The sequence below is a fragment of the Eutrema salsugineum genome, unplaced genomic scaffold (genome assembly GCF_000478725.1).
Source record: "Eutrema salsugineum unplaced genomic scaffold, Eutsalg1_0 scaffold_3, whole genome shotgun sequence".
Classification (NCBI taxonomy): domain Eukaryota; kingdom Viridiplantae; phylum Streptophyta; class Magnoliopsida; order Brassicales; family Brassicaceae; genus Eutrema; species Eutrema salsugineum.
The window spans coordinates 4,728,404-4,744,564 of NW_006256756.1; the positions used below are offsets into that span (position 1 = coordinate 4,728,404).

General features: G+C 38.0%; 1 protein-coding gene and 1 pseudogene across 1 annotated transcript; both read right to left on the reverse strand.

Annotated features, from left to right (window-relative positions):
- Positions 1–11,634: 11,634 nt before the first annotated feature.
- Positions 11,635–12,993, reverse strand: LOC112085282 (annotated as a pseudogene).
- Positions 12,994–13,338: 345 nt separating this feature from the next.
- LOC18014747 (1-aminocyclopropane-1-carboxylate synthase 6) lies at positions 13,339–15,407 on the reverse strand. Its single transcript, XM_006396863.2, has 4 exons — positions 15,135–15,407; positions 14,905–15,036; positions 14,640–14,800; positions 13,339–14,539 (listed from the first exon to the last, which is right to left on the reverse strand). Exons 1-4 carry the CDS (start codon positions 15,309–15,311, stop codon positions 13,528–13,530), a joined length of 1,482 nt encoding a protein of 493 aa, XP_006396926.1. The 5' UTR covers positions 15,312–15,407; the 3' UTR covers positions 13,339–13,527.
- Between the last annotated feature and the right edge of the window lie 754 nt (positions 15,408–16,161).

Genomic DNA, 16,161 nt, shown 5'->3' on the forward strand with positions numbered 1-16,161 from the left:
ATTTAGATTTAGGTTCGGAATTTAGATTTAGGTTCGGAATTTAGATTTAGGTTTCGGAATTTAGATAGGCCCGGATTTTGTAAATTTTAATAAATATTTGAAAAATTAGTAACAAATTTTTTAAAATTTTGTAGATTCTGTCTCGATGGCTCCTCGGGCTAAGAGATTTCACTACCGACAGCTCGTCGATTCTGACGGTACGGCCCCGTCTACCTCGGCGACCGGATCAGCCATCCCGGAGTCCTCGGGAACACAACAGACGGTTTCCCAACCGGTCGTTGTTCCGCAGTCGGCACCGCCTCCACCACCACCAGCCGAACCAGCGGCTCCCGCACAGGCCGAGCCTGAGGCTGATCCGATCCCGCATGTACCGTATGCCCAGTTTACGGTACAAGATTTTCTGGCGCAACCCGGTCGTGGGACCATGAACAAACTCGACCCGGATCGAACCCCCGGCACCTATTGGTACGTAATTTTTTTCCTACAATATTTTTAAATTAATTAATATTTATTCTTATATATCTGATATTAATTTACTTTTTCTCTTTCCATTTGACTAGGTTTACGACCGACTGGAAGAAGCTGGAAGAAGCTGGATCAGGCCACACTTGACACTTGGTTCAAGTGTTTTGCGGTAAGTAATTTACCATTTTGTTTAATTTTAATTTTAAATTTTAACTTTTTACAATAATTACTAACTTTTTTTTTTCCTAGCAAAACTGGCATTGGGAAACATCCGCACATGGACGTGTGGAGACGGCCTTCAAGGAGAAGGTCAAATTCCACCTCAACAACACCGTTTCCGACTGGAAACGGAAGTGGGAGTTTGACGGCGACAAAGCCAAGCCGGCGGAAGCATCAAACCGAAGACCCGGCAAGGAACACGTCCAGGACGATGGGGAGGAGGCCGGTGACAGGATCGATTTAGATTTAGATTTAGATCTGTAGGGTTTTTTTTTGTAAATTACAATTAATTTTAATTTCAAATTTTCATAAATTTTGAATTGTAAATTATTTTTTTATTTAAATTTTAATTCGAATTATTTTTTTTATTTTTCAATTATATTAAACGTCGTATAATCGTCGTAATAGATTTATTAAAACCGTCGTACATTCGTCGTAAATATTACGACGAATTTACGACGATAAATACGACGATTATACGTCCGAGAGTTACGACGATTTTACGACGCAATGAAGAAATACTTTACGATTGATTTACGACGATTTATGCGTCGTACATTTTACGACGATCTTACGTCGACAATTAACGACCACTTAACGACGGTCCAGGCGAAGACCAAGTCGACGCAATTCGATGTAAACTCGTCGTAAACTGTACGACGCATTTACGACGATTTTGTTTCCCTCGACGTTACGACGAAACAAAACCGTCGTATATTATACGACGATTTTACGACGATTTGTCTATTACGACGATGACTTTACGACGATTTCGAAATCGTCGGTAGTCCGTCGTAATGGCCGTATTACGACGAAATAACGACCATTTCGGCCGTTGTAAAATGATGTTTTTTTGTAGTGGCATGCTCAGCTTTTGGACTTTGGATGCTTCTTTTACTTGATCAAAGACCACAATTCAACAGCCTCATTCCAAGGACTAGATTTCACCTTAGTTTGTGTCTACTTTGAAGAAGCAAGTACAAGTGGAGAGTTATATGTTATTTTCCATGATGGAAATATGTTACTCAGAGTATGTGTTAGAGGTGTGCCCTGCACTTGCGGTTTAACTCAGCATAAACCAAGACCAGTCTAATTGATCCTAGTTAACGATAGTTTAGGACGAGGTAAAACTGGTCAAGCTAGGCCCATTCATACGAGAAAATGACTTTGAATTGAGTCGGCGCCAACCTCCGAGTTTTTAGGAAGAATTCTTAAAAATTCAGAGGAAGATTTCCTTTTTCCGAGTTCAAAGGGAAAAATGAAATTGATTTATTTACCGACTTAGATTTGTATGTAAAAAAAAGGAATTCTTAAAAACTTGGAGGAAGATTTCATTTTTCTGAGTTCAAAAAGAAAAAAGAAATTAATTTATTAACCAACTTTGAATTATATATAAAAGAAGGGATTCCTCATAATCAATTCATATATATGAAATATACTAAGAAAGATTAGTGAGTTAAGAGCAGTGTTCAAAAAATCGGCCTAGTTGGCGACTAGACGGCCGCCTAGGCGGCTAGTCGGGGTTAGCCGACCCGATTTTCATAAAATCAGTGAAATAAATCCAGTTTAGTAAAAAATCGGACTAAATGGGAGAAAATCGGAAAAATCAGACTAAATCGGTAAAATCGGCCAAATCAGACTAATTATTTTTATCATTTATTTAGTCAATTTTTACGATTTTGGATAGTAAACCAACATCAATTTACAGAAAAAAGATTTGAAACGTGGATTAGGGTTAATAACTTAATATAATCATCCTCGTTCCTCCCCACTACTTCACCTTTATAAACTACAAGAGGCGATCATTATTCTCTATTGCTGAACTCTACAAGTTTGTTTAATCGTCTCTTTATCTATCTGTATATATTATATAACTAAATTGTATTCTCTTAATTTATCTTTTCATCTTTGTTTACTTTGTTTGTGCTCTGTTTTAAGTTTCAACTTTCAATTTTAACGATGAGCCTAGAAGAGATATCGATTCTGACGATGAAAATGATATAGCTATTGATTTTGAATTTGAGTCTGAAAATGAGCAGATAGTGGATATGGATGTGTTTGAAGAATAAGTTAGATAAATTTCTCTTTGTTTTACTTTTTAAAATTTTTAGATTAAAACTTATTTTAGTTTGAAGAATTTGATATTTTTAGTTTGATTTCTTTGTTGAATTTTATTCTATAATTTTATTTATTAATTTTCTTACTTTTTATTCAAACATAAATTTTGATAAAATAATTTAAAAAAAAACAATTAAATTTTTTTTAAAAATATAATATATAGATAGAAAATTTATAAAAATTAACAAAAATTTTGCTAACGCCTAGGCTCCGCCTAGTCTCCGACTAATCCGCCTAGGCGCTAGTCTCCTATCATCCGCCTAGCCACCGCCTAGCGATTTTTTGAACATTGGTTAAGAGTATTACCCTAGTTCTCAGATCTTCTCATTGTAACTCGATTATCAATTCAATAAAAGAAACGCTCTCGAGCAATAATTCCCTTGTGTGATTTCCCGCAATCAATAATTGGTGCTGTTTGTGGGGATTCTACTAAAAGAAGCTTCAGCATCCAAAAGTCAACAGCTACCATGGCAAGCAACAGCAACAACCCGGTTCACGGAGACATCACCAACCTGACCCATCAGAGCACTGATAACTTGGGGAACACGGCCCAAGTCACAGAACCAACCGGTTCCAGAGAAAGAACACCAAGCACCGCTAGATATGCACACTTCAATGATAAACCCTACAATGATGAGCTCAGCAAACCCGGGACAAGTTGACACACTGCTCTCATTGCGTTCCTCACCTATCAGCTCGCCGAGATCATTAAAACAAATGAGGAACGTTGGAACGCTATGTCAGCGAATATCAGCGAGCTCTCCCAAGCTAGCACATCCATGCACCTACATATAACCTGATCACGAACCTTAATTAGGCACAAAGCAGACCACGGACTCAGGAGGCTCTCGGCAATACCACCACAACAAGGGATCACGAGATCAAGACTTTGAAGGTGGAACTCTGAGATATTGGCTCCTGGTTCCACCATGCAACCAGCACGACACCCGAGATCGACCAAGTCCTTTACGAGACCCAGAAAACACCATCCATTGAGCATCTCGCCCGAACTCCAGTCCAACACTTTGGCAAGCTCAATTTCAAGACCTATGAGAGTAACTCGGACCCAACACACTTTCTGACCTCCTTCAGCATCATCATCAACTGATTCCAGTTTAGGTCTCTAGAAGATAGGGATGCCGCTCAGTGCCAACTATTCATCGAGAACCTCGGTGGTGTAGTCTTAGATTGGCTCACCTGGCTTAAAACCGCTTTGATCGACAGCTTTGAAGCACTTTCTAAAACATTTATAAAGCACTTCTAGATGTTCATCAGTCAGAATACAAAGAAGTCAGAATTTTGGGGGATCTTATAAGGCGAGGACAAAAGCGTAAGGGATTTCATAAACCGTTTCAAGGAAATCCTATCTCATTGCACTGTTAGCAACGAAGCTAGAACATCACTGTGGCAAATATAGTTTACCTCAATCATGTGGCAAATAGATTAGTAAGATTTCTGATGAAAGTAATCCATGCTTTTAATGACTATATGGAACCACACTGAGAGAGTGATAATCTTGTAAGACAACGACTTTTTGTTAGATACTTGGGAAAGTAGACAGAGATGAGCATAGTCTCTAGAGAGAAAGATAGACTAATAGAGAGAAATAGATATTGCAGCAGATCGAACTGGTTACTCAGAAATTTTTCATGTTTGTCCATGTTTTGCATAATCATCATTATTGTTTATTTTAGTCATCTAAATTGTGGTTTTTTTTAAATCTTTTTCGTCTATTTACTCAATCTAGGTGGAGGAACAATTTTTTTTTTCAAAACTATAATCAAAAGTATGATGGACAAAATATTCGAGATCCGATCAAATCTATTCGAAAATGTGATATTTAGAATTCTCGGATCCCTTAGAGCCGTTGCTTCCAAATCCAAAGCCGATGAACTACTTCTTTTTTTTTTTTTTTTAACTTCAAATCAAATTTTATTATAATGAAATAGTGTAATCCTCATGGAGGACAGATACAATACACGTAAGAACATAATGAAGTGAAATAAATTGAGAATTAGAAAAAGTTTCCTTTGCCAAGATATCAGCTGGTTGGTTACTGCTCCAATCTACCCAGATAAAATCAGTGCACTCAAATTTTCCTTTCCACAATCGAATCTCCCGAACCAAGTTATGCAGACCAAAATGTTGATCTGTTCCATTGATGAGCTTTGGGACTTTGTTATTATCTCCTTCAAAAATGATTTTCCTATATCCTCTGATCCAAGCTTGTTGCATTGCCATTAGAAGTCCTTGTAATTCTGCTTCAAGAGATGAGGTACATACTAATCCAGTACTCTGACCTGCCTCCAAGAAAAAGCCTTTCTCGTCACGCAGAATCCACGCTCCTTTAGAAGAAACACCATTGCTCTGGTATCGACAATCATAGTTGCATTTCACGTATCCTTCTTGCGGACGTTTCCAACTTGATCTTCTAATATTTGGAGAATTTTGGTTATCCACTGATCCTTTCCAAGTCTGGGGACAACATACTGATAGCCATTCCTTTGTATCCATTTTGGCACTACGAAGATCCTTCCTCCAATTACTACTCTGTTTCTGATAAATTAAGAGATTACGACTCTTCCAAATCCTCCATAAAACCCAAAGAGGCAATTGTCGCAGTGTTGGAGAGAGCTGACGGTTTTGATGGCCGTCAAGAATAGCTTTGAATTTTACGTCAAAAATGGTATTAGGATCTGTTAATTCTGCATATGGAAGCTGAGCACTGCGCCAAATTGCCTGAGCATATTTGCATTTGAAAAAAAAGATGGTCCATCGTTTCTTCTTCTGAGCAGCAGCGTCTACATTGGGGGTCAGTGATTATACCTCTATAAACCAAACTTGAACCCGTTGCCAATGCATTTGATAAAATTCTCCAAAGAAAATGACGGATCTTCGGAGCTGTCTTTAATTTCCAAATTGCTTCCTTAAAAACAATCTGACCTGGAGGTGGATAGATAATATCCTCTTGAGCAGGGAGGTGAGTCGCAAGCCAATATCCCGATTTAACAGTGTATAAGCCTGAATCTGTATAGTGCCAACCTAAAAGATCATTTGTTGTGAACGCACTGAGACGAATTTTTAGGTTTTCAACTGCATCTTCTGGGACAAATAAATCGTCAATTAAATCCTGATTCCATCGCTTATGAGGAGATGCAAAGAGATCCGAAACTGATGATATGTTTGTGATGATTCCTTCACGTAATCTTGGAGGTCGTGGTGGATGTATAGGTAACCATGGATCGATTAGAGCTTTTGTGTTTCTTCCATCACCAATAAGGTACTGTAGACCTTGCTTCATCATATCTCTACCTTCAAGTAAAGATTTCCAAATAAAGGAGGGTTTATATCCTCTGCCTGCTTCAACGATATTTGATTCTGGAAAATAAAGACCACGGAGGAGTCGCGAGACAAGGCTATTTGGTGCTTGTAAAAGACGCCAAACTTGTTTTCCCAGGAGAGCTAGATTAAAATGTTCTATATCCCTGAATCCTAAACCTCCTTCTTTTTTTGGAAGACCCATCCTTTTCCAAGCAACCCAATGCATTGATCTTTGACCTGAGCCTTTACTCCACCAGTAGTTGGCAATGATTCCATTAATCTCATCGCATATTCCTTTAGGTAGCTTAAAGCAATTCATCGTATAGACTGGCATTGCTAAAGCCACTGTTTTTAACAGTATTTCTTTTCCCGCTTCAGATAAAAAACTATGTTTCCAGCCCTGTGTACGATCTTTAACTCTTTCCACAATATAGTTAAAAATCTCTTTCTTCTTACGACCTATCTGCTCTGGGAGTCCAAGATACTTACCACAGCCTCCATCATTGTGAATGTTCAGGATTCTCCGTAATCTTGTTTTGACATCATCAGCAACTCTAGCTCCAAAAGTGATTGCAGATTTGTTTAGATTAACAGCTTGCCCTGAGACCTTCTCATAAACCGTGAGCAACCGCATAATCTCTTTACATGATTTCGGATGAGCATGACAGAAGAATAATGCATCATCAGCAAACAAGAGATGATTAATAGTTGGACCAGTATTGCTTATCTTCATACCCTTTAGCCTCCCCGCATTTGCAGATTTTGTGAAGAGATGACTCAGAATTTCAGCACAAAGTATAAAAATGTAAGGTGACAAGGGATCACCTTGTCGAAGACCACGTTCTGGTTTTATCGTCCCTCTCGGGGTTCCATTCACCAGTGTTGAGAAAGTCACAGACTCGATGCAATTCATTATCCAACCGATCCAAATATTGCTGAATCCCATCTTCTCCATTGTATCTCGTATGAATTGCCATTCCATACGATCGTAGGCTTTTGAAATGTCTGTTTTGACAGTCATATACGAGTTGGCCCATCTTTTGCGAGATTTTAAAGAATGCAAAATTTCATGAGCGATAATGACGTTGTCCATAATATTCCGACCTGGAATAAAGGCTGCTTGGTTCTCTGCAATGATAGTTGATAGATGCTGCTTCAGTCTGTTTACCAAGATTTTTGAAATGATCTTGTATGAAACATTGCAGAGAGCGATAGGTCTGAAATCACTGAATGATTTAGGAACTTCTGGTTTTGGAATCATACAGATATTGGTATGATTCATCTTATCTCGTAGTTCACCAGTTGTGAAAAAATTCTGTATTTCAGTAATGATGTCTTCTTTGATATGTGGCCAAAACTGATGATAAAAAGCTCCGGTTATACCATCCGGACCTGGAGCTTTATCCGGTCCTATGTCAAAAACAGTATCATGAATTTCCTCTTCACTTACTGATTTTGTTAAATCAGAGTTGATTTCATCAGTGACACGAGGTTGAAATCCTTCAAAAACTGATAAATAATCTTCCGAGGCCACTCTTGTGCTTTTGAATAATTCCGTGAAATAACCCTCAGCCGCAACTCCAATATCATTATCACCACGATGTATACCACCATTCAGATCTTCTATAGCTAGAATTCTGTTTCTAGCCAATCTCTGTTTTGCAGCTGCGTAAAAAAATTTTGTATTTCTATCTCCATGTACTAACCAGCGATTTCTGCTTTTTAATTTCCAATCACTACAAGAAAGATCGGGTTTTACGTCGGCATATATCGACGTAAAATCGACGTAAAAGAGCATTTACGTCGAATTAACGACGAAAAAAAAATCGTCGTAAAACGATCGTCGTAAAACCGAAATCGTCGTAAAATCGTCGTAAAATTACCAACTCCGGAAAATCGTCGTAAAATCGTCGGAAACTATTCGTCGTAAATGCGACGTAAAATTTCCAACGGAAGTACAACGAAAGAACTCCATCATAAAAACGACGTAAAATCGATGTAAAATTACATCGATTTAACAACGATTAGGAGACGAATAATTTTAATTAAGGGAAACTAAATTTTTAATTGTCGATGTTAAATCGTCGTAAAGTTTCGACGTAAATCCGACGTAAACTTATTCGACGTAAATTCGTCGTTAAATATTTGACGTTAGATCGACGTAAATTTACGACGAATTTACGTCGATTTATAAATTAATTATTTAATTCGATTTTAATTTAACTAATGAATTTTGAAAATAATAAAAAATAAAAAATAGAAAAAAAACAATTTAAATTGAAATTTAAATTCAAAAATAATTTATAAAAAAAAAAAAATTTATTACAAATTGTTTTTTACAAAAAAACCTAATCTAGAGTGATTTCGTAATCGTCGAGGTTGAGATCGACGTCACGAGGAGGCTCTCCGTCTTGGCCGCCTGTCGCTGCTGGGCCGTCGTTTCCCGTCTGCACTACCGGAGCCGAAGACAGACCGTCCGGGAAGAGTGTCCGTCCGCCATGAAATTGATGTAATGCGTCCTCCGTCGAGTCATCGTCTGCAAAACCGATAAAATTTTATTTTTCAAATTAATTATAATTAATTTTTAATTACGATCCTAAATCTAAGAAATTCCGATCCTAAATCTAACAAATTCCGAGCCTAAACTAATTCCCGACCTAAACCGTTTGAATTTCTAAACTATTTAATAATATTATAATTTAAAGTAATTAATAAAAATAATTACCTTTTTTTGCGTCAAAAGGAGGAGGAATGCAAGGGAGGAGGAAGCAGAGAGAGAGGAAGGAGAGATGAGCGACGAAATGAGGAAGGGGTGAGGTCCTATATATAGAATTTATATTCGTCGTAAATTCGACGTAAACATTACGACGAATTTACGACGAATCCGTCGTAAATTCGTCGCAAAGGTCCCACCGTACAACAAAGCGAATAAGACAAACACACGTGGCTGTATCTGGGCTTTGCGACGAGTTTACGATGATCCGTGTTATTCGTCTTAAAATCGTCGTAACATTACGACGATTTTACGATGAATCGTATAAATCATAAAAATTAAGACGGCTGTGTATCCACAAATCGTTGTAAATTCGTCGTAATATTACGACGAATTAACGACGAATTATACCAAAACTGATGAAATTCAAAAATTGAAACATCCATAAGCACATACAAGCATGTCTATTCATGATAAATGTGGTCTGTATAACTTTCTAGCATGTTTACATAACTTAATGAAGAATTTAGTAAAATGTAAGATAAATCCATACATCTTGTGTAAATGTATATAACACCTTATGATTACTTGATAAACACATATATGTCAAATTTTGAATTTTTTTTTTTTTGTTTAGAAAGTTGTTTTACCTTATGAGATGGTAAGCCATTTCATTCTCTTCATCAAAATCTCCCCTGAACCCCATAAAAGATTGATTATAAGATTTAGGGGTTACATTTCGTCGTAATTTCGATGGTATATTACGACGGATTTACGACGATCACTCCCATTCGTCGTAAATTTGTCGTAATAAAAACCACATTTCTACAAGTTCCTGAACCTTATACTACAGACCCTTATATAATATATCAGTTTACTTAGGAAAATGAACCCAAAAATCATTCTGTAAGTTGGGAAAGCTAAACCCTATAGGGTTTAGAGTTTCCATTTTACGACGAATTTACGACGATTTCCAAATAATCATCGTAAATTCGTCGTAAAAGTCAACATATGTCCAAGTCAACATTTTAAGAAATTTTCATCAACATTTAATTAGTCTTCATTAATTGGCTTTAATTTTTCAAAAATTTAAATATGACAAATGTTACATTGAAACGTTCAAAGCATGCAATTAAATGTCAACATATTTAATTAGTCTTCATCAACATTTGTGTCTTTATATGTGTTTTTGGGTTGATGGAATAATGAGAGAAGAAAGGGTATATATAGAATTTTTTGTTTGGTTACCAACATATTACCATTGCATATTTACATCAAATTTACGTCGAAATAAAATTTACATCACATTTACATTGATTTTACGTCAATTACAATATAGAGGACAATTAGTCGTATTATCGATGTAAATATTACGACAATATTACGACGAAATAAAATTCGTTCTTCATTCGTCGTAATATCGTCGTAAGATTACGACGATTTTACGACGGTCATTTTTTACGTCGAATTTACGACGAAATTTATAGTCGTCGTAAAAACGACGTAACGTCGTCGTAAATTTACGACGACTATAAATCGTCGTAAATATTTCGACGGAAAAGCCCCTCATTCTTGTAGTGAATACTGTTCTTCTTCCAAATAAGCTTGATTAAGTTCTCCACGGATTTTGTCAAGCCTAACCTTACAAAGATTTCCACTGGAGAGTACTTGATCCAACTCCTCTTTCAGAAACTTGATCCGCTCTGCAGCGTTAGTGTTATTCTGTCTTTTCCAGTTTGAGATGGATCTGCGACAATCTCTAATACAGGTACTGAATGTGTTGTTTCCTATTACTGACTTTTTCCAGCTATCGATGACTGTGTCTTTAAAACCCTCTTTATCGAACATTCTTCTATCATATCAAAACTGGTTTCTTCTGTTTTCAATAGTATAACAGCATCTCGTGACCACAGGTCTGTGATCAGAACCATCAAAAGGAAGAAACTCGGTTAAAGCAGAAGGAAACATCGATAACCATTCTGAATTTGCCATTAAACGATCTAGACAACATCTAACGTCGTGTGTACGTCTTTTTCCTGCCCAAGTGAACCTGTTGCCCACAGATTTGATATCGTGGAAACTACATGTTTCAATCATCCGTCGAAAATCAATGAATGAGCTTTCAGGTCTCATCGGTCCACCTTGTTTTTCTTCATTACTCCTTATTTCGTTAAAATCACCCATTATCAACCAAGGGCTTCTTTTGGTAGTCGAGATCCTTTCAAGTCTTTCCCATAAATAATTTCTGTCACTTGGAACCGGTGGTCCATACACAAAAGAGCAGTAGAAGCAAATTCCATTAAGATGAACCAAACAATCTACAAGGTTTGAAGACTGAAAGACAACAGAAACTGAAACTGATTTCTTCCAAAGGAGAGCAATTCCACCACTCATACCTTGTGGTGGAACTGTTACAAGCTGATCATAACCCAACTGACTACAAATATCTCTAAGGTAATCATCTTTTTGCTTTGTTTCCAAGAGGCATAGCATGTTCGGAAGATATTTACGGTATATCTCCTTTAGGCGTCGAACTGTAGGGTCTACACCAAGCCCCTGACAGTTCCAAACTGTTGTATTCATGGTGCCTTGGGTGGGTAAGGTCCCACCACTCCTTGAATCTGATCGATGCTCTGCTTACCTTCCTCATTGTACTCATTATCACGAACCACCACCTTACTTGCCATAACCTCCTCATGTTCCTCAAGCTTGCGTTTACGAGTTGAGCCATTGCCCTCTTCATTTTGTCCCAAATACGCCTGATAGTAATCTTGTAAAGCAAGTGGCTCCTTTTCAATCTAGTTAGCACTTCCAGATGCTTCGCCTGCAACAAAGTCATTCTGAAGAGAAGGATTAAAGATTCCAGTTATATCCATTGGAGCAGAGCTCCTGGCACGGAAGGTTGAGGCCGAATCTCCATTATGGCAAGCTTCCACTTCATTGTGTTCCTGTATCATTTCTGGTGGCATGTTCTCGTCTTGTGGACCATCTCCAATGTTTTCTCCTTCAAGGATATCTCCATTAGGCTCTCCATTGTGGGCTTGGATTTGGTGTTCAATACGCTCTTCCTCAACATATTGTTCATCCTCCATCATCTCATGGATTTCCACTCCATTGTTGCGATGATGTTCTGCCTGGGGCTGATAGTCTTGATCATTATCATCCTCGTCTTCATCATCAGAAAGATTGTCTGGACCTCCATTCTGGATTAGGCAAGCACCGGTGTCATGAGTAATCATTCCGCAGGCTTCACAAAACCCGCGTAAGCGTTCATAGCGAAATCTCAGAAGGGTATTAACACCCGCAGTGAATTGAAAATGACGCTGAAAACGCAAAGGTTGGGTAATATCCCAATTGAGGCACACACGGGCAAATTCAACCCTCGCCGCTGCTTCAGCATCATAGTCCACTTCTAGCACCATACCCATCGCACGTCCGATATGACGAACAACATTCTCATTCATAAATTGTAAAGGGATTCCTCTAATTTGAATCCAGAAAGGAATGAAATTCATCATTACCGGATTCAATTGAGGAGTCCAGCGTTGAAGAACCAGCATCCTATCAGAAAAGGCCTAGGGACCACGTCGGAGTACGTTCGCCATTGCTTCTTCAGTGGGGAAGACAAATTGAAAACGACCGCCTTCAATTATGCGCCCGTGAACAAGTCCTGCGTGACCCCAAGTGCGAGGGAGAACTGCAATGATGGATCGCAGATTTTGTCGGTGAGGAATAGTTGGTCTGCCCACAATGACAAATCTGTTTTCTGCCGCCGCTTGATTAACAACATCCGCCGGAAGTGCTATTGGTGCATCATCAACACCCAAGTCAAGATCTTGAACCGCCCTTCTCAGATTATCACCCATTTTTTGTAAAATTTTGTAGAAACGAAGAGGATAAAGAGCGTGATTTGGGAATTGCAAACTGATTTTTGTAAAAATCCAGTCCTGAAATCGTCATTTATAAAGACACAATGCTTCCGAAAGCAAAGGTGAATGTGCATCACTCTGAATCGAGAAATTCGGAGTGGGGATAACTTCCCACGATTGAGTAGTGGAACACCAACTTCCCCAGTCGCTAAGAATTGTAAGAATCGTCACCGGAGCGGTGAAAAATAACCGTGATAGAAATCGTCGAAAAATCCCACCTTTAGTCATTTTGAATTGCCGATGAACTACTTCATTTTGGATTAATTCTCGTTGTTTTATTTTTAATTTATTGGTAACCCAAACAAATTCTCTCTTCCTTGACTTATTTTTAACTTATTTCAGCATTTCAACAATATATTTATTTTAAGATGGTTCTCCAATGGACATCTCAGTTCACCGGTTTTATCATGTCCGATTCGCTGTTATACTGGTTGAATCAACGGTTTGGTTTGATTTGACATTGGTTAAACTCAGAGACCAGAAAATCTAATATATTATTCTTTACTGATATTTACAGAAATGTTTTTATTAGAAATCAGATCGGTATAACCCCCGGTTCAAACACGGTTAAAGAAATTCTGATTTCTCATATATATTATTCAACTGGTTACACTTGCATGAGATACATAATACATCATAAAAATAAATTCAACTTAATAGTCGTAGCTATACATTTAATCAGACAAATGTCACAATCAGTGCTAAAGAATTGATTTTTCAATTTACGACGAATGGTATGAGTCAAAAATTGAAATTTGGGTCTTAAGTCTGTGCACGTACGAGCGGAGATGGCGGTACAGGCGAATGAGGCGAGAAGAAGCCATCTTCGAACCGTCTAGTATCGTTAAAGCTTAACCGGAGGCTACTCTGCCAACACTTCTTCTTCTTTGTTGCAGCCATCGGTTTAGTCCGGTTCAAGTTCTCCTGCTCGAGTTGTCTAGTGAACACTCTAATCCTTTCTAGAGCCGTCTCCATCGTCTTGTGGTCCATATTCGCAAAACATACTCTAAACCATCCCGGTTCGTGACAATGGAACGAACCGCCTGGAGACACGTTCAGTTTAACTTTGTGGACAATCACGCGCCACAGCTCGGTCTCCGAATCGAATGTAGCTGTCTTCAAGAGATTTCTTAAATCCATCCACAAGAACAAACCAGCTTCGGCCTTTAACCAACCGATGCCTAAACCGTCTAACCCGGTGGTTAGCTCTGCGTGCCTTGCAGCTAACCGCAGTTTGCTCTCGCGGATGAACTCATCTACAAAGTCTTCGTCGGATAACATTTTGGCGATCAAATGCTGCGTTTGGGACGAGACAAGACCGAAACTCGACATTTTCCTTGCGATGTTAACCACCCGGTTATTGTAAGAGTATACTATACCGACTCTTAAACCGGGCAAACCCATGTCTTTCGATAGACTATACACAATATGGATCAAATCACGGTTACAATCCGGGATGTCCTCGATTACTTCTGCAACGCTAATAAATTCGGATTGACCAAAAGTAGTCGCTGCATAGATCTCATCAGCAATGAGGTGAATCCCTTTGTCGTTGGTGAAGTTAACCAAAGATTTCAAGCATTCTCGGTCTAATGTTGTACCGAGCGGGTTCGAAGGATTGGTTATGAGTAAACCCTTAACCGGAATGTTAGATTCCCGCGCGCTTTGGTACGCAGCTTCCAAGGCTTCCACAGTGATCTTAAACCCATTAGAGCTCTGACAAGTAACCGGTACAAGATTCACTCCGGTTCTCCATCTCAAATCTCTATCAAACCTGAAACCGAAACAAAAGAAGAAACCAAACCAAGTTAGATCAAATCAAAAACCAGATTAAACCAAAATCTAATATGCAAAAATTTGATCTTTGAACATACCCTGGATAATAAGGAGTCGGGACTAAGAAACCGTCGCCGGGATTGGCTAAACAGAAAGCAACCGTCTCGTGTGCGCCGGTTGCGCCGCCGCTCATGACGATCCGGTCAGGATCAAACTTGACTCTGTTGTTTCTTGTCTTCTCCATGAATTTTGCTACAGCCTGAAGGAATTAGAGAAAATTTCAATAAAGTTAATATCTTTGAAAATCCATAAAGCAAAAGTGTTGTCTTTTGATGAAAGATCATCGGAAAAAGTCGAACTTACTTGTCTGAATTCGGGCAAACCATGATAGTCCTGGAAAATTGCAATGTCGCTGAAGTGATTCACACCTTCTGCTGTACAAATCGAAGCTTCTGGATGTTCTAAAACCCATTTACGCATCAAATCTCCACAAAGCTACACAGTTAAATAAAAACGCCCAAAAAAGTTAGATTTTTTTTAGGTTATTTAAAGATCGAGAGATAAAAAGTTTGGATTTTTTTTTTCAAATTTACCTGATTTTCAGCAAGACCCATCTGAATAACTCCATCGGGTCTTTCAATTGGGTGAAATGGGTTTTCTTCATAAGCTTTCCATCCATCGAAATAAGACGAATTCTCGCCGTGACCGTCACCGGCGGCGATTCTCGACAGTAGATTACGATCTTGCTTCTCTGCCGCCAAAGCCACCATTCTTGTTTCTTCTCAGATTCTTTTGTTTCTTCAAAGGGGTTTGAATAGTCTTTGTTTTTGTGGTTTTTGTGTTCTGTTGAGTTTAAATAATGGTTTGATTTCTTTGGGAAGTGAGTTTGGTTTCCTATATATAGAGAGAGATTTGGTTTCAGGTGTATACACCGAGTAAGTGGAGCGTTTTCAACGAAAGTTCCATGAAAGAAGTATAGTAGAAATTTTTCATTACGGTCCTCAATGTTTCTTGTAATTTTGTTTGACTTCACTGAAGTCTAAATTGCTTTTCTTTGGGTGGATTTGAACCAAATTTTGTGAAAAAGAGTGGTCATTGTGGGAGGTGGAACGAAAATGTGTCGGAGTGGGGGACCTGCGAATATAAACATTAAGTCCATTTTTACTACTTCATTTCAATATTTGGATATGAGACATCAATTTGGATTTCTACATTAAGATTTTTTTAATATTTGATGGATTTTTTCAATTTATTGACTGATGGAAAACCATATTTCTTCTTCAGAAAACATAATAAAATCCAGAGCTCAAAGAACCACACAACATCATATAATATTTTACCATTCTTTAATAGTCTTGCTAAACAAATTTTCAAAATTTTCATTTCTGTATTCTTACATGGAATCTGAAATGGTGTTCCAATAAAAAGAAAATTAGATTTCATATCATTTAAATTTTGGAATGTGCGGTCGTAACGCTTTACTTTTCACGGGGGACCAAATGTATATATTTTCATATTTCATATATTATCGAATCGGCCTAGTTACCGATAAATATTTGAGGAAATAGAGTTTACTGAAAAAAAAAATATTGATAGATTTGCAGATATCATGTCGGCATA

What these genes read in the sequence shown, in the direction of transcription:
- LOC18014747 (XM_006396863.2), bottom strand. Translation starts at nt 15,311, where the DNA reads ATGGTGGCTTTGGCGGCAGAGAAGCAAGATCGTAATCTACTGTCGAGA. An exon ending in TGGGTCTTGCTGAAAATCAG is followed by an intron (nt 15,037 to 15,134) that starts GTAAATTTGAAA and finishes TTAACTGTGTAG; the next exon opens with CTTTGTGGAGATTTGATGCG. An exon ending in GTTTGCCCGAATTCAGACAA is followed by an intron (nt 14,801 to 14,904) that starts GTAAGTTCGACT and finishes TAATTCCTTCAG; the next exon opens with GCTGTAGCAAAATTCATGGA.